The sequence below is a fragment of the Crocuta crocuta genome, unplaced genomic scaffold (genome assembly GCF_008692635.1).
Source record: "Crocuta crocuta isolate KB4526 unplaced genomic scaffold, BGI_CrCroc_1.0 scaffold145, whole genome shotgun sequence".
In the NCBI taxonomy this organism is placed as follows: Eukaryota; Metazoa; Chordata; class Mammalia; order Carnivora; family Hyaenidae; genus Crocuta; species Crocuta crocuta.
The window spans coordinates 719,459-741,922 of NW_027530857.1; the positions used below are offsets into that span (position 1 = coordinate 719,459).

A 22,464-nucleotide genomic window follows, 5' to 3' on the forward strand; every position below is an offset into this window, starting at 1 on the left:
AAAAAAAAAAAAGTGTGCCTGGAGAAGGAATTTCACCTGGGGTGGCCGGAGCAAAGTATTGAGTGACCAAGATGGTAGTTGAGCACTTTCTGTTCTGTTTATCCTTTCCTCTTTTTTTCCTTTTTCTTGGAACCTGTCCTTTTGAGTTTAAAGATTTCTTAAAGATTATTTAGAAGTATTGGATAGTGTGTGGTCACCGGAGGAGAAAATTGCTTTCTGCATTCCCCCCCCCTACTGTTTAAATTCTTCCAACATTGCATTCCGAGTAGAGCTGACCACGCCCACGGCTGGGCTGTGACCCTCCCCAGCCCCCACAGCCTGCACCTTTATGCTATCAGCTTAATGCTTGGGAAAGTTTATTGCCTCGCTCTGTTTTTTCCTACATGTGTGTCTCTAGGCGCTCGATGGCTGGACCTTCAAGCACGGGGGTCAGTGTTGGTGTTTATTCCCAGTTCCTGGCAGAGAGCTCGCTCATAGTAGGTGTTCAGTGAGTGAGCAAACTGCTTAGGTCTGTGAAGAGAAAAATGAACAGGATGTGACTGCTTGTCTTCAGGAGTTTACCATCTAACAGGAGAGAGGCTACACGCACACAGATCATTTTAATGTAAGGCACACAGGGATAACTGGAGTTAGAAAAATAAAGTTCTGCAGAAGTTCACAGTTGAGGCAGACTATTCCTGGTGGGGGTGGGTATTGCAGGACAGGGAGATTTTAATATTCCATAGTTTTCTTTTTCTTTACAATGTTAATTGACATATATTTCACATAGCATAAAGTTCACCTGCTTTAGTTGCTTTGATAGGTTCATGGAGTTTTGCAGTATCACTGCAGACAAATGTTAGAACATTTGCGTCACTCCAAAATGAAACCCGTCCCTTCCAATTTCCCTTTGTTCCCATCCTCTTGATGCGGGGGGAGGGGGCGGGAGCAAGCCGAGGGCAAAGTACAGGCTAACAGCACTGCCTCCCCACCCCAGGTGGGATCTGTGTGATATTCCCTGACACTCCTGGCTGCCCAAGAACAAAGGAAAAGGGTTTAAGTGCTGCCATGGCGATGGGGGAAACTAAGGCAAATGAGACATTAAATTCCCTTCCTGCCTACAGCCCATTGACAAGTCCTTGAAACCAGCAGTGACCTCCCTCTAGGAGCCCAGCTGCCTCAGTGATGACCCTTTGCTGGGAGAGAAAGGGAATCTTGGCTTAACCTTATCTTGACTCTCCCAGGATCCTGTAAATCTACTTTAACATAAAAATTTCTTTGGAAACTTCCTTAATCTCAACTCCCTTGCAAAATATATGCTGACAATCATTGTCCAAGCTTATGGCCCCTGATCTGCATCTGAAGGGGCTCATGACTGAGGTTTTATTAAACGGTAACAAGTGGCATTTCTCTAACAACAGCTAGACTCTCAAGATCCTCGAAACCTTGCTTCAGAAATACCTTAGAGACTTACTCTATCCTGACCCCCTCCCCGCCTGACGGTATAGAATCAGTTACCCCACAACCCCAGGGCAGCTCTTCCTGCCCATGGGTCCTGTCCCTGTGCTTTACTAAAATCATCTCTTTGCACCAAAGATGTCTTCAAANTTGTCTGTTCTGGATTTTTCGTATCGATGGAATCGATCTTGTGGTCTTTTGTGTTCCTGGCTTCTTTCATGTGGCCTAAATGTTTCCCAGGCTCATCGGTGTTGTAGGATGTATCAGAACTTCATTCTTTTTATTGCTGAGGAACATTCCATGGTATGGCCATGCCACATCTTGTTTCTCCATTAATCAGTTGATAGGTATTTGGGCTATTACAGAATAATGCTGCTGGAAACAATCGTGTACACGTTTTCAGCTTTCTTGGTTTATACCTAGGAATGGACTTCTTGAATCATGTGGAAACTTTATACTTCACAGTTTTTTTAAAATTTTATTTTTTAATGTTCTTATTTATTTCTGAGAGAGAGAGAGAGAGAGAGAGAGACAGCGTGAGCAGGGGAGGGTCAGAGAAAGAGGGAGATAACAGAATCTGAACCAGGCTCCAGGCTCTGAGCTGGCAGTCAGCACAGAGCCCGACGCGGGGCTCGAACCCACGAACCGTGAGATCATGACCTGAGCCAAAGTTGGACGCTTAACCGACTAAGCCACCCAGGCGCCCCTATATTTCACAGTTTTTAATACATTTTCATTGAAAGTCAGCTTGGGCCTCAGGACAGCAAAAGCTATCTTTACCGTAAAGTGTATACTTGTGAATTCTGGTTTTAACTACATAGAACTATTTCCCCAAATATCACTAGTGTCATCTAATACTACTTTTCTTTTCCTAAATTTCCTTTAACTGAGTTCTAAGTGTTCTGCCCTTTGTCCTGCTGGATGCTCCTTTTATGCGAGGTGAGGGGTACATGTGGATTTGGTTTTCCTGCCTGGAAAGCCCCTTTGGCACGCTTTGTCTACCTTCATAGAGAAGCACTACGTGAAATGATGTGCAAAGACACTTAGGGCTTGAGTCTCAGAATCAGGAGACCCAAGACCAAGCTGCTCGTGAGCTGTGCGTCCTCAAGCCACGGGCCTCAACCAGTCCCTCTTCCTGATGCGGACAAGGAGTGGGAACCGTTCGCCCCCCCAGGGTTGTGAGAAAAGCGAATGGTATGGATGTCAGACGTGCTTTGCAAACACCGAAATGTCGTAGAAAATGCAAACCACCTGTATGCCCAGTTCCTTCTATCACGTACTTTGTTAATTTTTCTTTTATTAACTAATTCCCATAGAAAGCAATCTCCTGGGAATGGAAGTAAATTTTGGAATCTGTTAACAGCTCAAAGTTGCAGACTCCCTTTTGTAACTCCTATTTTCTTGTTTATTTGGCATTGCCCACTCAAAAGATAAAAACAGGTCCAGTTCCAAACCAAATAGAAAGTTCACTTCAGAGTCCTTAGATAGAGGTAAGAGATTTGCATGGCTGTTTCGGCTTTTAACTCCCATACAAAAAAACCAGAGTTTGTTACAACAGTTTCCATGGCTAGTTTTCCATGCTGGCAGAGAAACGGTTGATTCATTTCTGTGAAAGTTGGAGTATTATCTACGGTTATCATGATCAGAAGCCAGGAAGATTTAAATACCGAATATATTTGAGGCTTAGCAGTTGCAAGTTTACATAACAGTGGGGGCAACTGGCCGAAGAAAAGAAAGCCCAGAAGATATTGAGAGTAATTTGTGTCATTTAGACCCTAAAGGCTGTTGGGGAATTTAGCATTGGCCAAAGAATATCACTCCAGTGAAAATGATCAACTTCCTTCTTGAATTTCTTTTACTCAGATTTTTCCTAATATTTTTGAAGCCATAATTAAACTCGAGGTAGCTTTTAAACCTATATTTTATAGCAGAGGATTCTAGAGATAGTTTTTTTCCCCCCACGTTTTCCTGTACATTTTTGGAAGTTGACTCTGCTTCATTCATTAATCTTGTGGATCTGAGACCACTTTTCTGCCCATGACAGTTAAGATGTTTTGCTATCATGTCAGAAATCAGTCCCTCCATGCAGATTTGCAGAAGAGCCATTTTATTGCTAAACAGGGAGTTCTGCACCGTCTTATGTAAACACTATTCATGGAAGAAAAAGGTTCCAGTGGTATTAACTGAAGCATTCTGTCCCAAAATGCAAACAACAATAATAAAACATAGCTAAAATTAATTCTAATATAAACTTTTTTTTTTTTTGGACAACTCAGCAATTTGAGTAATTGAGGGTATCCATCTTTATGGTTATAAATTAAATGCTAGATTTATACTTCCTGTTTATATTGAAACATTTGTTTAGCACCTACTATGGATGAAGCACCGTGGGGACCAGATCACAGTGGTGGACTTAGGGCTTGACATTGACAAACGTGAAGTTTGTAGGTCATGCTTACGCGATAGCTGAAGAATGATCACTAGTTGATATCTCTAGCAAGTAGCAATGGAATGCTAGGGGTCTCCAGAGGTTAACTAGTCCAGCGACATGTGTTTTAGCTGAACCAATACCTAAACCATCCCACACAGCTGAGCATTTCTGTATCCTGAAGGTGCTTTCCTAGGAACACGAGTCCCCAGCCTTTCACAGATAGTCTAAGGCCGTGCTATCTATCAGGACCTTCTTTGTTTTGAGCTAAAGGCTGTGTTTAATGGAACTGTTCAGCACCGTCACAAGCAAACCACTCTTTATATAAAACTTGACGTAAGAACTAGGAACACCTCATGTATGGTCAGAGGCCAACCTAACCCCATATGTGGGGGTAAAATGTTCCCGCTAAGACGNTGGAAGCGCAACCGACTGAGCCACCCAGGTGCCCCATAGACGTATGTATTTCTAAGCCTTCGGCCTCATTGACATTGAGAGCAGAAGACACGTATCCGCTCTGGTCATTGATGCTGAGAGCCGTTCCTACACCGTAATAGCTTTTAATTAATAGCCACTCATTTTTGCTTTAGGCGTGTTTCCTATGGCTTGCTTCCCTTCTTAATAATTTTTCATAAGAAATGTATATAACTCAACAACAATAAAAGAAACGCTTATCATTGTTTTCTCTTTTTCTCCCCCAGCTACTTGGACATAGGAGAAATCAAGAAAAGACCTATGGAAGTTGTTAACACAGAGGTAACACACATCATATTTTGAAGGTTCAAGTCCGTAACAGGTGCCATATTTCTGTGTCTTAGAATTTGGATGGCGTTCTAATTATTTATAGACAAAGGTGTAAAATTTTCAGGTTTTGCTTATGCTGTAGCTAATAAATGACTGCTAGTTTAGTATCTGTAGCAAGTAATACAAAGTACCTCAGTGAATTGGTTCTGGGGGTAATTTTGTTTGAAGGATCCACAACCATTCAAAGTAGGCAACCTTGCTTGAAATTGGTGACCGAGGCTGAATTTCCAGGCTAGAATCTGAGATGTGTGAATTCCTTAAAAAAAGAGCATCTCTTTGCGCTGGATTCTAGGTCTTCGATGAAGATGTTGTCCCTGGCAAAGTGCAACAGGTGTGCAATAAATCTTTGTAAGACACTTTTTAAAGAACAGACATCCTTAATAAGGGATGCGTTCACAAGGATTCTCATTAATTTAACTTTGAATTGCTCTTGCACTTAGCAGCAGTGGCTGTTGTATTCTCTTCACCTGGGGACCTTGCACCAGCCACACAGACCAGGTTCTGGTGTAGCAGTGCACAGCTTCCCGTGAGGAACCCGCCGCTTCCCTCCAGCCAGGACACTGGGCCTCTTCCATTTTGTTTCTCACGGCTGACTCCCTCTTCCTCTTCACCCTGCACAGACCCTGCTGTGCTAACCCACAAAGACTTCCAGGGGAGATCAAGAGAAAGAAGTAGCAGAAATTTGGGTTTGCAGAGGAGATGGGAGAGGTGGCGAGAAACGGCGGGTCTGCGCTCTGACGACCTGAGCCCTCCCCCTTCCACTTGCTCCCCAGGGCCCTCTGTCCCACTTCTGCCCTCCCCTGCCCAGCCTCCTGGTTTGGAGAAGCAGGTATTTCTCCACCGCGCTGTGCATTCCCGGCCTTGACCTTCAACACACAGGCCCTCCTCTCCAACGTCCACACCATGACCTCCCTCATCATCTGCATTGAACAAGGGGAGTCCCTACTTTCATTGCCAGAAAGGGAGAGTTTTGTGTTCCCGGCCCCCCGAAGGGGAATCGTGAATGCATTTTCCTATAAAGGTATCGCTTTAATGGTTGCTTCTACAGTGTTACTACTGTTGCTTTGAGGTAGCGCACAAGCTTTTGTGAGCTGTTCTGAGAGCCTAACTATTATGTGTGTAATTCTTACTGTGGGCAAGTGCCCGTCTCCTTTCCACAACCGATGTACAGTCAAACTTTTAGAATTCAACAAATTGGAAAGTTAGAGGATGATCTGTGTTCAAAATTTGAGAACAGGCTTGATAGACACTGCCCTTTCACAAAAATTAGAGATGCTGTTTTCTTGATCGAAGGTGGTGATTCCGTTCAACATTCGTGTCTTTGGAGAAAAGCTTGTACACCATGTTAAAGTCTATTGGTGACCCCTCTTTGGAGGAAGATAGCCTATCTTATTCCCACCCACAGGGAGAGGTTCACAGAATTCTTGAAGTGGTTCTGGAAAATGAAAACCTAGGGCCAGAGGGTAGAGAGTTGCTTCAAGGGGGGAAAGTTTCAATGCTTATTCAAAGATGTTCCAGTAGGAAGGGTGAGTCAAATTGCTTATCAGAAACGGGGGTATCTCTTTCAAATCGGAGGTCAGGTCATACTGCTGGAGTTGTCTGGGTTGGGTACGGAGTAAAGGCCATCACCAACACACGTGATTCAGTTATCATAATTGCTTAAAACATATTCGTTCTAATAATTCCCGGTACACGGTATTCTAGGAAGACCCTTCTAGTTCAGTGACGTTATGTTGGGTGTATAGCACTGGGTCCTAGCCACCGTGGTTGCACTTGCACACGTAGTAGGAAGCCCAGGCAGCGGGTGCTGGGAGTTAGTGGCACACTCGTCTTCTCCCAGAGCACGCTCACCCGCAGCCCTCATAGGACTCGGGTGCTCTTGAGATAGTTCGTAATTCAGACACAGTGGCATCGACTTGCTGACTGCAGGTCACGGTAACAAGAACATACGTGTCACCTTGACGTTCAAAGGCCTTTTGTGGCTCCTGTCCTTGCTTTTCTGTTCCATGAGGGTCCTCTTTGAAGAGACATAGGACAGCCACTTCTTCATGGTGGCCATTTCATCTGGAAGAGAGAGGCAGAACTCTAGTGGGCCTTGTCAACTAACGCCAAAGAAGCCCATGGGCTTATTTGGCCAACACTGTGGACAGCAGCAGGAAGGCGGGTGAAGCAGGGAGAAGGGGGGAGAAGAAAAAGATAGAAGAACTAGAAAATGAGCAGGTGCCTGTGTGGTGGCTTGTACCTGCTCCCAGGTGGGGCAGCACTGTGGGCCCGGAGCAGACTTCTAGTGCCTTCCTACACGCAGGTCTTGTTTTTACTAATATCCAGGTAACAGAAGCTTCTCGATTTTGCTTGTACTCTTGCCCCCAGTCCTCAGACGCTTTCTGTAGCTGTAGACCTCCTTCCCACTCTCTCTCCATCAGTGGTGGTTCTTCGTAAAGACAGTTTGCTCATCTTCTGACCTTGGTAGCATATCGTCTCTTCACATCTTCCCGGGCTTCTGCTTGCTTCCTCCTCTCAGCCCGGGTGCAGATCTCTTGTCCTGCTTCCGCGTTCTGAGTCAACTCCCCAGCGCCTGTCTTTCCCCCGTCACCCAAGCAGAGGGGTCCTGTGTCCTCCAGCGCTGGGAGCCTCCCATCTGCATCTGGGACACCTTCCCCCTCCAGCCTGTGCTGTGCTCTTGCCCTTTGGCTTTACCTGAAGGAGTTTCTTCTTACTTTTTTGATAACCGCTTGGCTTTCATGGGGCAGGACACCTGTTCGGAGTGGCAGGGTGGGCAGAGCGCTGGGGGGCAAAACCCAGGACCTGCGTAGCCCCTCGCCCCGAGGAACAATGGTCTTGCCGAAAAGACGGATGTGGGAACATGTCTAGTGCCACCTAATAAGTGATTCCATTTGGTGGGGATCCAGTCCCATTCATGTTGAGCTGTTTAAGTGCTTTTGATTCCATCCTGTTGCAACAAAGCCCTTCGTGAGCGCTTCAAGTGGAGGCTTCCTTCTTTGACAGAGCGTTGTAGATCTTTCCAGTCATCCTGCCCATCTTTCACCCATGTAGTGGCATCCTTCAGACTGTGACATTCTTTTTTTTTTTTTNACCGCGAGATCATGACCTAAGCGAAAGTCGGACGCTTAACCGACTAAGCCACCCAGATGCCCCCAGACTGTGACATTCTTAATGTCACTCTGTGTTCCTGTGTGGGAGGCCTTACATAGGGGACTAGCAGACAAATGGCTACAGAACATGTGCTGTGCCGGGGGCCGGAGTGGGGGGTGGGGGGTCCAGGCAGAAGTGAAGACGTCCCTGCTCTTTCTCTTGAGGGATTTAGGGTCTAGGGGAGGGGACCAGGGAGCAAGCCCACCGTGATTCCCCAGGCCCAGTGCTGGGCTGGAGGTTTGCTGGGAGGACTCCTGAGCAGCAGACGGGCTTAGGGTTATGGGTCAGGATCTGTTTTTTCCCCACCTGTTTCTCTTAACGTTTTGAGGACCCTCCCTTCCTACAGGTTGATTGAGAGAGATTATTTAATGCTTCTGTCTGTGTAAGAGTCACAGCCTGTCTGTCCCTGAAAGAGTGGGAGTCAAGCGGGGATAGAAGAGAGAGGGCCCCACAGCAGGCCAGCCACACGGCTAGCGGATGACGTGGCTTCTCCCGCCGTGGGTACCAGCTGAAAGTTGCCATAAGGACCCCTCCTTAAGGGACGCCCGCCTTTTACCGCTGACCCTCCAGACCTGCTCCGCGGGGCCCGTATTTTCCTGGGGATCATGAATCGCTGAGCTGTCTTCACCTCATCCCAACCCCTCGGACATCTCCACTGCCCCCAGCCTCGCCTCCAGACCGCGATCAATCCAGGACGGAGTCTGCGTCCCTGGGACACCTCCTCAGAATCCTTGGAGGAGGACCCGGACCTTAAGTGAGATGACCCTCCACCCCCTTCCTCAGCCTTGTTCTGCGCTTTGTCCGAGGGCCGACCCTGCTGCACCGAGTCAGTAAGTCTGGTTTCGTGGGACCGCAGGTTGGTTCCCGCTCCGGTTGGCCTCTAGATGCTTCGGCTCGGACGCGTGTGTGTCCGAGCTGAGTGCTGGAGTGTAAGTTTCTGGGAGGCCTGCTAATTCTGCGTCGTACTCAGCATTAACGGGCTGGTAATAGTTTTAATTCTCTGCCTCGCATGTGCCCGGCGGTTCTGCATTGTGCACATGAGTGGGGTCTTGTAAATAACTTAAAGGTCTTTGTGGTCACCATGGGGTTTTGTTTCAGGGATAAGAGTTGTAGGTAGACCTTTGTGGGACACATTTATTGTCTCTCTAGTGTAACTCGGAGCCGTAGTAACTGCGTGTGACTCACTTTGCAAGGGTTGGTGATGTGCTCGTTGGGGGCCGGGTGGTGTGCTCGTCACCCGCGAGCCAAACAGCGTGGCCCCCATCCTCGTGGGCTGGACCACTCTTTAGCCTCTCTTGCCTGCCGTGACTGACTTGAACTTCGTCGACGGTGTTCTTTGTTGAGGAGGTTGTACATTCCCTTGGTTCGGGGGCCCTCGTTTGGAGGGCTAAACAGTTTTTGAACTGAATATTAAACTTCCTCTTTTTTTTTTTTTTTAACATTTTTAAAATTTATTTTTGAGAGACAGAGAGTACGAGCAGGGGAGGGGCAGAGAGAGAGGGAGACACAGAATCCAAAGCAGGCTCCAGGCTCCGAGCTGTCCGCACAGAGCCCGACACGGGGCTCAAACCTATGAACTGTGAGATCATGACCTGAGCCAAAGCTGGAAACCTAACTGACTGAGCCACCCAGGAGCCCCTGAATTCATCATTCTTAAAGGCACCTTGGCCTTGGTCTCCTGTCCCAATTTGGGTTCTGGCCTTTGACCTTCCGTCTTGGCCTCCTCTGTCTAATTCTCCCTCTGTGGGCTCTTCTCAACCCCCAGTGAAAAGTTTCTATTGATGTCTAACACAGAAAAACTTGGAGCTTTATTTTATTTTCTTGAATACTGCTAATCTGTGTTCTCAGTCATCAGAAAAGATAATTTTTACCCCCCTCCTCACAGTTAGATTTTTAAAAAAAAATCAAGGATGTGTTTGATTTTCTTCTTTTATCTGTTCTTTCTCATCTGGTGGGGATCGCAGAACACGGGCAGTGACAGGCAGAGTCAGGCTCGCCTCATTCTAAGTGACCTATCCATGAACAAGTGTGCTGTCTGCAGTTCTGTGATGTGACACCTTAAAGAGAAATCTGCACATTTAAATTTGAGAGAAGACCCAGTGAGTGCCTTTCCAAAGAGGTGGGAGCCTCCTTGTTGGATAAGCCATCAGGTCAAATCCTCCTGAGTACGTGCCCCTCATGTTAGATTTTCAATTATGGAGAATTTGAGTTAACCTTGTGTCTTCCTAGTGGGGAGGAACCCTTGCGGGGGCACCTCGGAGAGGAGGAGAGGTGGGAAGAGAGTTTTCTGGAACATCAAAGTTTGTGGTAATGGTGGCTGTCAGCACTTCAGGTCAGCTACTCTGGTGCATGTCTTCAAGGTTTTCAATAGAACGTTTAAAACTTCATATCTTGCTTAAACATTAAGGCATAATCTCTAATGAAACATACTATGAGACTTGCTACTTAAAGGCTCTTGGTTGGAAATGGGATTCTAGACATTAAATTGTGTGTAATTATTAACCTTACTGCGGGGAAGGCATGGGACTCTGTGGTTTGACTCACTAATCGTTAGCCTGGGAATTCTGGGTTCAAAGGGGGAACGACTAAATAGTTAAAGTCCTAAGTATTTCTTTAACTTAGGGAAAGATTTCCAGATTATAGTAAATAGGTTTACTGATTTAATGAGAAATCAAAGACCATAAAGCCCACTTCAGTGAGTTCTTTCAACAGTAATTGAAGCCCCTCCCCATCTTTGATTTCTTCCCTTCCCCCACCTCTCTAAGGCAATTGCTAAGTAAGAAGCATTTTTTTCCAAGGATAACTAGTTCCCATCAGCGATCATGTGATTCCAAGGTGAGTATGACCTTGCCAAGGCTCTATGAAGACAGTTTTTTATTAAAGCACAAATGGCTAGGTTTCATTTTGCTTTCACATTTTCTTATTTTACCTGTTTTTCAGTATTGAACTGAGTGTGTGTTTGAACAAGAGAGAGAAATGTTTATGTTGATCTGGAAAATATTGGTCTAATGAAAACTGTTAAGAACCCTAATTAGCTCTGATCAAAAGCTAGAAGGTTGGTGATTTTAGTTGGTTCATTAGCATGAATCATGACATTGGTTCCAAATATTTTGTATTCTATCTGGCATTTAATTTTTTAAAAGTTTATTTATTTATTTTGAGAGAGAGAAAGAGAGAGAGAATACATGCAAGTGGAGGGGCAGAGAGAGAGAGAGAGAAAGAGAAGGAGAGAGAGACAAAACCCCAAGCAGGCTCCTTGCTGTCAGCACAGAGCCCGACGTGGGGCTCTATACCCTGAACCATGAGATCATGACATGAGCCAAAAGCAAAAGTCGACACATAACCGACTGCCCAGGCACCCCTTCTCCATCTGGCATTTTGATGTGATTTTATGAAATTGAATGTGAAGACATAAGATGTGAAAAAGAACATGTATCATTTTAAAATTTATAGTAGGAAGTGATTGTAAGCAAACACAAAAATATAATAAACATTCAGAAAATAATTATCAGTCTTTTGAGAAGGAGACAAAAAAGTAATAAAATAAATTGCTAACCAAGTGTGTATATTTAAAAATACCACTTGGTTGAAGTATCAAACTATTCTCAGTACAACATTTCATGTAAGTTCCCAGTAAATAGGAAAACCTACTGAACAGAGAAAAACTTCTTGTTCTTATACTGAATGGGATTCAGACACATACAGGATGAAATTTTAAAGTTCTGCCAAGATGTGCCAAGCTCCTGGTTGTACACTTACTAGAAAATCAGTTCTTTGGTTCACGTTTTAGGATTATCGTTAGAAAGAGCTTACGGAGTTTTCTGGTAAAGTCAGAGGGACTAAGAGGGACTATTCAGAATGAGAATATGATAATTTCCATATGACAGGAATCATAGGGAAACCATGACCAAATAAATAGCCCAGTGTAGTCATGGGAGACAGACAAATTTTCCCAGCCGTTTATTGAATACTGATCANTAAAGAGAAATCTGCACATTTAAATTTGAGAGAAGACCCAGTGAGTGCCTTTCCAAAGAGGTGGGAGCCTCCTTGTTGGATAAGCCATCAGGTCAAATCCTCCTGAGTACGTGCCCCTCATGTTAGATTTTCAATTATGGAGAATTTGAGTTAACCTTGTGTCTTCCTAGTGGGGAGGAACCCTTGCGGGGGCACCTCGGAGAGGAGGAGAGGTGGGAAGAGAGTTTTCTGGAACATCAAAGTTTGTGGTAATGGTGGCTGTCAGCACTTCAGGTCAGCTACTCTGGTGCATGTCTTCAAGGTTTTCAATAGAACGTTTAAAACTTCATATCTTGCTTAAACATTAAGGCATAATCTCTAATGAAACATACTATGAGACTTGCTACTTAAAGGCTCTTGGTTGGAAATGGGATTCTAGACATTAAATTGTGTGTAATTATTAACCTTACTGCGGGGAAGGCATGGGACTCTGTGGTTTGACTCACTAATCGTTAGCCTGGGAATTCTGGGTTCAAAGGGGGAACGACTAAATAGTTAAAGTCCTAAGTATTTCTTTAACTTAGGGAAAGATTTCCAGATTATAGTAAATAGGTTTACTGATTTAATGAGAAATCAAAGACCATAAAGCCCACTTCAGTGAGTTCTTTCAACAGTAATTGAAGCCCCTCCCCATCTTTGATTTCTTCCCTTCCCCCACCTCTCTAAGGCAATTGCTAAGTAAGAAGCATTTTTTTCCAAGGATAACTAGTTCCCATCAGCGATCATGTGATTCCAAGGTGAGTATGACCTTGCCAAGGCTCTATGAAGACAGTTTTTTATTAAAGCACAAATGGCTAGGTTTCATTTTGCTTTCACATTTTCTTATTTTACCTGTTTTTCAGTATTGAACTGAGTGTGTGTTTGAACAAGAGAGAGAAATGTTTATGTTGATCTGGAAAATATTGGTCTAATGAAAACTGTTAAGAACCCTAATTAGCTCTGATCAAAAGCTAGAAGGTTGGTGATTTTAGTTGGTTCATTAGCATGAATCATGACATTGGTTCCAAATATTTTGTATTCTATCTGGCATTTAATTTTTTAAAAGTTTATTTATTTATTTTGAGAGAGAGAAAGAGAGAGAGAATACATGCAAGTGGAGGGGCAGAGAGAGAGAGAGAGAAAGAGAAGGAGAGAGAGACAAAACCCCAAGCAGGCTCCTTGCTGTCAGCACAGAGCCCGACGTGGGGCTCTATACCCTGAACCATGAGATCATGACATGAGCCAAAAGCAAAAGTCGACACATAACCGACTGCCCAGGCACCCCTTCTCCATCTGGCATTTTGATGTGATTTTATGAAATTGAATGTGAAGACATAAGATGTGAAAAAGAACATGTATCATTTTAAAATTTATAGTAGGAAGTGATTGTAAGCAAACACAAAAATATAATAAACATTCAGAAAATAATTATCAGTCTTTTGAGAAGGAGACAAAAAAGTAATAAAATAAATTGCTAACCAAGTGTGTATATTTAAAAATACCACTTGGTTGAAGTATCAAACTATTCTCAGTACAACATTTCATGTAAGTTCCCAGTAAATAGGAAAACCTACTGAACAGAGAAAAACTTCTTGTTCTTATACTGAATGGGATTCAGACACATACAGGATGAAATTTTAAAGTTCTGCCAAGATGTGCCAAGCTCCTGGTTGTACACTTACTAGAAAATCAGTTCTTTGGTTCACGTTTTAGGATTATCGTTAGAAAGAGCTTACGGAGTTTTCTGGTAAAGTCAGAGGGACTAAGAGGGACTATTCAGAATGAGAATATGATAATTTCCATATGACAGGAATCATAGGGAAACCATGACCAAATAAATAGCCCAGTGTAGTCATGGGAGACAGACAAATTTTCCCAGCCGTTTATTGAATACTGATCATGCGTGATTTCACATTCTCTCAAAAATATTAAGAGCCTGCTGAATGCCAGGTGCTGGGCTAGATTCCAGCCCTATGGACATCAAAGGCACTTACCATGTGCCAATCAGAAAGTACAGCAAGGTAATGTTGTAGGAAGACTCTAGAAAGAGTCTGAAGAGATAAGATACACCAGAAAGAATAAAGAGATTGAAACATAATGCTAGAGGATATTACTCCAAGGGGAGAAAATGACTTATTTAGGCCTAATCAATAATTGGCTTCGTTACTTACAAAAAACATGGTGACTAGCTCTTCTCCATCATAGCTGGGTACCAAAAAGGGGGAGCCAAAATTATAGTGTGAGGATTGAAGAATTTGGCTTGGACTGATTGGAAGAAAACTATAAAAACAAACAACATTGGTGAAGAGGGGAAGACTGCTAACCACTTTTGGAGGGAGTCATGTCTCCTCTCTCTCTCTATTTCTACTTGTGAACCTGTTCTTCCCACTTCCGTATTTCAGTTGCATAACCAAGATGGCGGAGCTGAATTGAGATTGACTTGAGTTTCCAAATGACCTCCAATCCAGGGCTTTGCGGGAGGCGTCCTGGAAAGGCTGGGTATATCCGTGCTTGGGCTGTCACACCCCCTCCACAGAGGAGGCAGTAGGTGGGGGAGAGCTGCTGGAGGTACTGAAAGCGACCCATGTTGGTGCCTTCCGCCTGCATCTCTCACTTCATGGAGTTCTGTGTAAATAAGCACGTGGTGCTGTGATGGTGCTGGCCCGTCCAGTCAGGATTTTTTTTTTTTTTAAATTTTTTATGTTTTATTTATTTCTAGGAGAGAGAGAGAGACAGCGTGAGCAGGGGAGGGTCAGAGAGAGAGGGAGTCACAGACTGAAACAGGCTCCAGGCTCCGAGCTGGCAGTCAGCACAGAGCCCGACGCGGGGCCCGAACCCACGAACTGCGAGATCATGACCTAAGCGAAAGTCGGACGCTTAACCGACTAAGCCACCCAGGCGCCCCCAGTCAGGATTTTTGAAAACAATAAAATTTGATGGAACATCATGAAAGTAAAGGTTTTGGAGAATATGACTGATTTGGAGTGTGGCTTTTGATTTAGAGCTGAAGGCAGCCTAGCATCCTCAACCGATGCAGCCGCCATCCAGATGGGTGTATCAGGTTCACCCCCACACACTGTATAAGTCCCAACAAGAAAACCCAAGAGGGTGACACGTTAAAAGAGTAAGAGAAGTGAAACCCAGAGGAATTGGTAATAAGAAACAAGCACGTAACGTCATCCGTGATCGTAACATTGGTTTTTGATTATGATATTGGAGCTTGTCAGTGTTACGCCTAATTTAAAATTTTACTTCTCTTTAATTTAGAACAAATTTTCTTTATTATTCCCACTTTACTTTTACATGCGTTACTTGTAAAAACTTTGTTTCAAAGATCCAGAGTTCTATAGAATAGCAATAAGTCCTTGGACTTTTGCTGGAGGAATAGGATGGGAAGAACACCATGCTAAAGAGGCCGGGGGTCTGTGCTCTGACCCATGGGTCTTTTGATTCTGCTAGGTCCATGGGCCGAGACTGAACCCCAGGCATCGGCCTGCCCTCTCAAGCGTGGTGCTGCTTAAGGCATGGGTGAGAGAGTACATGGAAGGTAGCCTACCGCCATCACCATGCTGGACAAGCAACTATCAAGGTCTCTGTCTCTCAGGTAGCTAACAGGCTAATGTAATAGTCTCATCTCTTTCTACAGAGTAACAGATTTCATTGTACTTCAAAATGGGTGGATGGAAGCTTTTTTTTTAATTTAAATTAAAAATTTTTAAAGACAGGATTATTTATTTGCAGTGGGTTGATATCAGCAGGAAGTATGCAGGTGGCTGTGCCTTAGTGACTGGCTTGGTCAACAATGAAAATTCCCATTTATCACTGTGAAAGACTCCTTTGTAAGCAGCCAGCCACATCATGCTCAGATGTCATCCCGTGATTACATAGTTGGGATGTTTGGTTTGTTGAAATAAGGTTTCTTTCAGCCGGCCTGTTAGCGGGGGGCAAAGCTCTCGGTGGTAAGGGCTGGTGGGAGAGTGGAAACTCAACTGAACTAGTGTATTTGCCTTGTCTAATGTTTAACCTGGAGCGCTTCTCTCTAGGAAATTTCTAGTGGCAGTCTGTGCTGCCTTGTATTTTTTCCCTCACCTTGTAGCAGTCAGTATTATTGAGTTGCAGTGATTGAGGAACCTCCGTGGCCATCTTTACTCTTCCACGTTCTAATGTAACTCTGCTGCCGACTGTTAGAAAGTCTTGTAACACAAGTCATGTAATATTACCCAAGTTGTAGTTTGTAATGTGTATGTTAATGGGTAAAACTCCATATTCACAGCCTGTTTTCCTAGAAGCAAACAGGTAACTCAATTTCCAGTGCTACAAGTTTGCATTAGCTGCTATGGGATCTCCCACAGCTGCTTTTAAAAACTGGATTCAGAAAGTGATTGGACATACCAGTTTTCAATTATGTATATTTTTATTACCATATATATATATTACTATAAAAAGATTCTCTTTAAAAAAAATTATTTTTAAGTAATCTCTAGACTGGATACGGGGCTAGAACTCACAACCCCGAGATCAAGAGTCCTCACGCTCCCTTCCTGAGCCGGCCAGGCTCTGTACCTGCCTCCCGCAAAGGGATTCCTTCAGTATGGATTTGGCAAATGGATCGCTTGTTTCTCGTGGATGCTCAAATTGCCTGATACGTAATTTACTCAGAGTATATGGAAATTGAATTAAATTACCTTTCTGCTGGCTGGGGCTTCTCCTGGTCAGATTGCTATTCCCTTGTGCTATTCGTGCGTCAATTATTTTATCAATACTATTGATTAACTCTGGCTCTTCTCACCTAGTAGTCTATATAAATAGGTGTACATGGGTGTGTATACTGTGAAGAGAAGGCAGTGTCATTGGTCACTGGGAACTCTCAGTATTTTTACTCATGACTGTAGTTTCTTTCTTTTAAATTAAAGTTCATTTATTTATTTGGGCGGGGGGGGAGAGAGAGAGAGAGAGAGAGAGAGAGGCAGAAGGAGAGAGAGAGAGAATCCCAAGCAGGCTCCACGCTCATCACAGAGACTGAAGAGGGGCTCGATCCCACAAGCCTGGGATCATGACCTGAGCCAAAATCAGTTGTCAGATGCTCAACCCACTGAGTCACCCAGGTGACCTTGTGATTTAGTCTAAACTCTCCTCCCCTCTCCCACTTCCCTAACTCACTCGTTTCCATATAACCATATTCAGATTGTGATTCTCCCCCTGTGTGGGAGTTCCCTTTGCTCTGCCTTCTGGTTCTGAGGCAGTGGAGTCCTGTGCGTCCAAGTTGGTATCAACAGGACGTGCCCAGTGCTTCTCACAAATGCATTCATTCATACAGACAGTTTGGGCTCAATGTATGCGTTTTAATCTGGCAATGCTGGTTTCGCGTGTGTCCCCCAGACATTGTGTGACGACTCTGAGTGCATAGGCAGAATTTGGGAGTCGTAATGGCAGATTCCCACACGCCATCTAAGCGTCCTGCGGAATTAACGCAGAGGGCTGTGTTTGCAGGGCTTGGGGAAGGGCAGTCTGGAGATGGATCGCTCTGTGTCTCCGCTGTTATTTGAGGCCACCTTTCACGAAGGAGGGTTTGGAGCTTAAGGGAATGACGGGCACCACAAGTTGATGGCTCCCTTTGGTAGTAAAAAGTTAATATCACAGTTTTTTTTCCATAAAAAAAGTTTTGAGCACCTATTTGTGCATCAGGCATCATGCTAATTGGATTTACGGCAGCAAGGAAGCCAGAGAAAGGCGCAGCCTTCGCAGATCACTGTTTAGTGGAGGCAAACAAGCCATATAATGAAGCCTGTGGTGCAGGAGGCGCGGCGGCCTGGAGGGGCAGCTCCCAGAGCCAGGCAATCCTGGAAGGTCTCCTGGAAGAAGTGGCATGTGAGTTGAGCCCCAAAGGGATGAGAGGGTGTCAGGAAGGCCAGTAGGGCAGGAAGAGGTCCCCACACAGAGAACAGCATGGGTGAGCATCTGCAGATGGGACGTCGTAGGACATGTGCAGAGACTCGGACACATTGTGTTTGGCTGGAGAGTGGGGGCGCGCCGGGGTGGAGACGTGTGAGAGACGAGACTCAGGAGGTCGAGGAGGACCAGCCGCGAAGGGTTTTGAAAGCTGGGGCCCCTGGGTGGCTCAGCTGGTTAAGCGACCAACTCGTGATTTCGGCTCAGGTCATGATCTCACCGTTCATGGGGTTCATAGCACAGAGCCTGCTTGAGATCCTCTCTCTCTGCCCTCCCCGCCCTGCACACTCTTCTGTTTCTCAAAAATAAAGAAATGTTAAAAAAATAAAAAAAGGTTTTTGTTAATTTTATTAAAATTTTTATTTAATGTTTGTGAGAGAGAGAGAAAGAACGTGAGCTGGGGAGGGGCAGAGAGAGGGAGACACAGAATCTGAAGCGGCTCCTGGCTCTGAGCTGTCAGCACAGAGGCTGACGCGGGGCTTGAGCCCACAGACCATGAGATCATGACCTGAGCTGAAGTCGGACACTTCACCAACTGAGCCACCCAGACGCCCCAAGAAAAGGGTTTTTAAAGGAGTTTTGACTTTCTCCTAAATCGTTGAAAGTTACGGGAAGGGTCAGCAGGGGGCTGGAACGATGACTTTCGCTGGCACAGCATGGCTGGAGCCCGGAGACCACTTAGTGGACGGGCACGTGGGGCTCCCAGTGGGCGAGGCCGAGGGGACGGTTTGGGGACCAGACTAGAGAGGCAGGACCTGGGGGGGTGGGGGCTGAGTGTGGGAGGAGCGAAGAGAGGTCAGTGGGATGCTTCTGGGATTTCTGGCCCCCGGCAACGGGATAGGTGGCTCTGTCAGCACTGGGCAGGTAGAGTCCCCTTCGTGGTGACAGGGAGAACATTTTGTTCGTTACTTGATAACTGTGACCGTCAGGAATATTTGAAGTCTTAACTGTTTGGGCATCAAGCCAACCCAAATGTTGGAAGTTGAGTAAAACCAGAGACCCACAGTGGAGAGGGAGAGGGAGAGGGGTGGGGAGGGAGAGAGACTCTCTACTGTGTGCTGAGTAGTGTCCCACGCGCTTCACAAAGATGACCTGTTTAATCCTCGCGACAGCCTTGTGCAGCTGGGTTGTTAGTATTTCCATTTTGCAGACGAAGAAACTGGTGACCGAGACCTGGGCCTGCGTAGCTCCTGTGACAGGGCGTGAACTGTGCCCCCTTTTGGTTTCGAAAGGGCATCGAGAGGGTGAAGGGCCTTATTTTTTATACTTTGACTTAACGATGATAGGAAAGAGAAGATACATAAAGAAGCCTAAAGTTAGGAAGTGAATCCAGAAAAGGGGCACGATTTTCTTTTAATATCCTTAATACTCTTTTTTAAAAAAAATGTTTATTTTGAGAGGGGAGGAGGGGCAGAGGGGGAGAGACAGACTCTGGGGCTGGCTCTGCGCTGACCGCGTGAGACCCCACCAACAGTGAGGTCATGACCTGAGCCGACATCAAGCCACCCAGGAGCCCCTTTACCCTTTTTTTTTTTTTTAAATTTTTTTTAATGTTTTATTTCTGAGAGAGAGAGAGAGAGGGAGAGAGAGAGACAGCGTGAGCAGGGGAGGGTCAGAGAGAGAGGGAGTAACAGACTCTGAAACAGGCTCCAGGTTCCGAGCTGGCAGTCAGCACAGAGCCCGACGCGGGGCTCGAACCCACGAACCGCGAGATCATGACCTAAGCGAAAGTCGGACGCTTAACCGACTAAGCCACCCAGGTGCCCCAGGAGCCCCTTTACCCTTAATATTAATGAATTACTATTTGTCACAAAATCTTGCCTGGAATGATTTTAGTTATATTCTCAATTGACTTTTTTTTTTTTTTTTTAACCTTTGCTAATTTTCCCTATAGGACAGGGTATTTATGCTGAATGTTTCCAATACAGCACTTGAAAAGGCTTTGGCATGTCTACTTATAAAATCGCTCCCACAGGGAGTCTAAAATACTTTCACGTGGAAATTTACTACAGGGCGTGAAGAGACTAGAGAAGGAACCAGGAACCATGAGTGAATTTATAATTGTCATTATGTTTACTGTTGAAGGGCCCTTTGGTTTCTTTAGCCATTTCTGACCAGATGTTTTGAGCGACACCAACGTTTAGGATCCGAGGAAAGGAGTAGGGAAGGTGTCCTATGTTGGACACAAGCTGCTTTTGCCCCCTCCCCCACGGTCTCAAAGTGTAATGTACTTGATCTCCGTGGGTCTCACTTTCTTCATCTGCAATGTTGAAATAATCATATCTTCTTCTAAGAAGGTCAGCAAGGACCCTGTGAATTGAGTAGCTGGTATGTGGAAGAAGGCATAACACTGGCTGCTTGTCTAGGCTGTGGCCAGAAGGGGAAGACATAAATGCTCTGTCAAGTACAAACTGTCTACAGGGGCTGCATGATACTCTTCACTCCTTCTGAAGGGTCGTAGAGTTGATGATTGATAAATGGTAGATGAAAACGGAAATATATTAGCAAATAAAATAACACACGGTCAGCTTCTCTGTGTGCCTGATCTTGGACTTGTTCTTCAACATCAAAACTTAGTCACATAAAAGAATGATTTTGCTTATGGGTCCAGTGTGTTAGGAATTCAGGGAGGGAGGGCACAGCAGAGGTAGCTTTTCTCGGCCTCACGATGTCTGAGTCCAGGCTGAAGACTGGAAACTTGCACACTGGCGTCCTTGGAAGGCTTGTTCGCTCGCGTGAGTGGCAGCTAATGTTGGTCATCAGTTGGGTGTTCATTCCTCCTCACCTGCCCTGTCCCGTGCGGTCTCTCCTTGTGGGCTAGATGGGGCATCTTCACTGTATGGGGGGTGGAGTGCCTGGTGCATGTGTGGAGGGAGAGGGAGGGAGGCAGTGAGGCAGGGAGAGAAGAAGGAGGAGAAGAGGAAGAAGAAGGTGATAAAGAAGATGAAGATGATGAAGATGGACAAGAAGATGAAGAAGATGAAGAGGAGGAGGGAGGGGGGCAGAGAGTGAAGAGGAGAGGGAGGGAAAGAGGGAGAGTGAGACAGACGGGGAGGAGAGGGAGAGAAGAAGAGGAACAGTGGAGGAGGAGGGGACAGGGAGAGAGAGAGAGAGAGGCTCAGAGTCATTTCCATTAAATTCTTTTCTTCCAGTTGGTCCAAGGCCCTGTCCAGGTTTTCAGGGAGGGAAACAGACTTTATCTCTTGATGGGGAGTGGCGAGATTCTAGAAAAAGAAGTGAACCAAAAATATTGCTGTGGCTGTTTTTGGAAAAGATAGTCTGCCACACTGAAGATTTCTTTTGCTTACATTTAGGTATGGTTATTACTCACCTTTAGGGGTCTAATAGATTGGTGATAACCTTGTGAATTAGCCTATAGACTCTCCTCCTTTCTCTCCCCCCCCCTTTTTTTTTTTAGCATACTGAAGTGAAGAATTGATTTTTCACTTAATTTCTTCCAGAATTAACTACACTATATGTGTGGTTTATTCCATTCCATAAGCACTTTCTCATTGTTGATTTTCTGGTTCCTGAGGAAGCACCTTGCTGTTCTGGGAGCTTTTTTCTGTAGAGTATTGCCAGTACAGGGCAGAGAACATGAAGGAGCCATTTAGTTTGACCTCCTGAAATACAATTTGTCACTATAACTGAGTAGAAACCTATTATTATTATGTAGAATTTAATCTGATAAATTTGAACATTCATATGCCTTTATTCCAACACAGTGACTTCATATGATTATGAGAAAAATATTTAATCGCATTTAGGTATTTCTAAATATATCTAAATATTTTTATTCTATCCAAATATACATATTTACATCTAAGAAATGGAGAACCTTGGGGTGCCTGGATGGCTCAGTCGGCTAAGTGTACAACTTTTGATTTCAGCTCAGGTCATGATCTCAAGGTTTGTGGGTTCAAGCCCTGCATCAGGCTCTGTGCTGACAGCATGAAGCCTGCTTGGGATTCTCTCTCTCCCCCTCTTTCTCTGCTCTTTCTCTATGTTAAATAAATAAACATTGAAAAAGATAAAGATTAATTCTAAATATACTTATTGAATAACTTTTTTGCTTAATTTTTAAAAATCAGGCCACATTTACTTTTTTCCCAAGTATTTTTCTCTCTCCTGTTTTCATGTATATTAAGCATTTTGGATATCTCCATCCAAATTTATCTTCGTCTCTCCTATCTTTTCTTCATTGTTTTCTCTTACCTTATTGATCTGTAAGCTCTTTGCATGTTTCTCTTCTAGCCCTTACTGTGCTCATTAAACGTGATTAAAAACCCCCCACAAAACTTCGGGCAGCTTCTCAGTTCATCTCTTTGCAGTGTGTTCTATGCCTTATTTTTAAAGTTAAAAATATATGTCATGACGTCTTGATTAAATGCAATTCTTTTGGCCAAGTGCAAGCATTGTTGACTCCCCCACCTCAACTGAGTTTTATTTCTTTTTTTTTTTTCCCAAGTATTTTTATTTATTTCTAGGAGAGAGAGAGAGAGAGAGACAGCGTGAGCAGGGGAGGGTCAGAGAGAGAGGGAGTCACAGACTGAAACAGGCTCCAGGCTCTGAGCTGGCAGTCAGCACAGAGCCCGACGCGGGGCTCGAACCCACGAACCGCGAGATTATGACCTAAGCGAAAGTCGGACGCTTAACCGACTAAGCCACCCAGGCGCCCCGAGTTTTATTTCTTAATG

General features: G+C 44.8%; 1 protein-coding gene across 1 annotated transcript in view; it reads left to right on the forward strand.

The window, feature by feature from the left end:
- Positions 1-22,464, forward strand: part of DCDC2 (doublecortin domain containing 2) — a 162,102-nt gene that overhangs the window by 453 nt on the left and 139,185 nt on the right. The window contains exon 2 of the mRNA XM_077769562.1: positions 4,567-4,621. Coding sequence (XP_077625688.1) covers positions 4,567-4,621 — 55 coding nt within the window. The remainder of the gene's footprint in view (positions 1-4,566; positions 4,622-22,464) is intronic.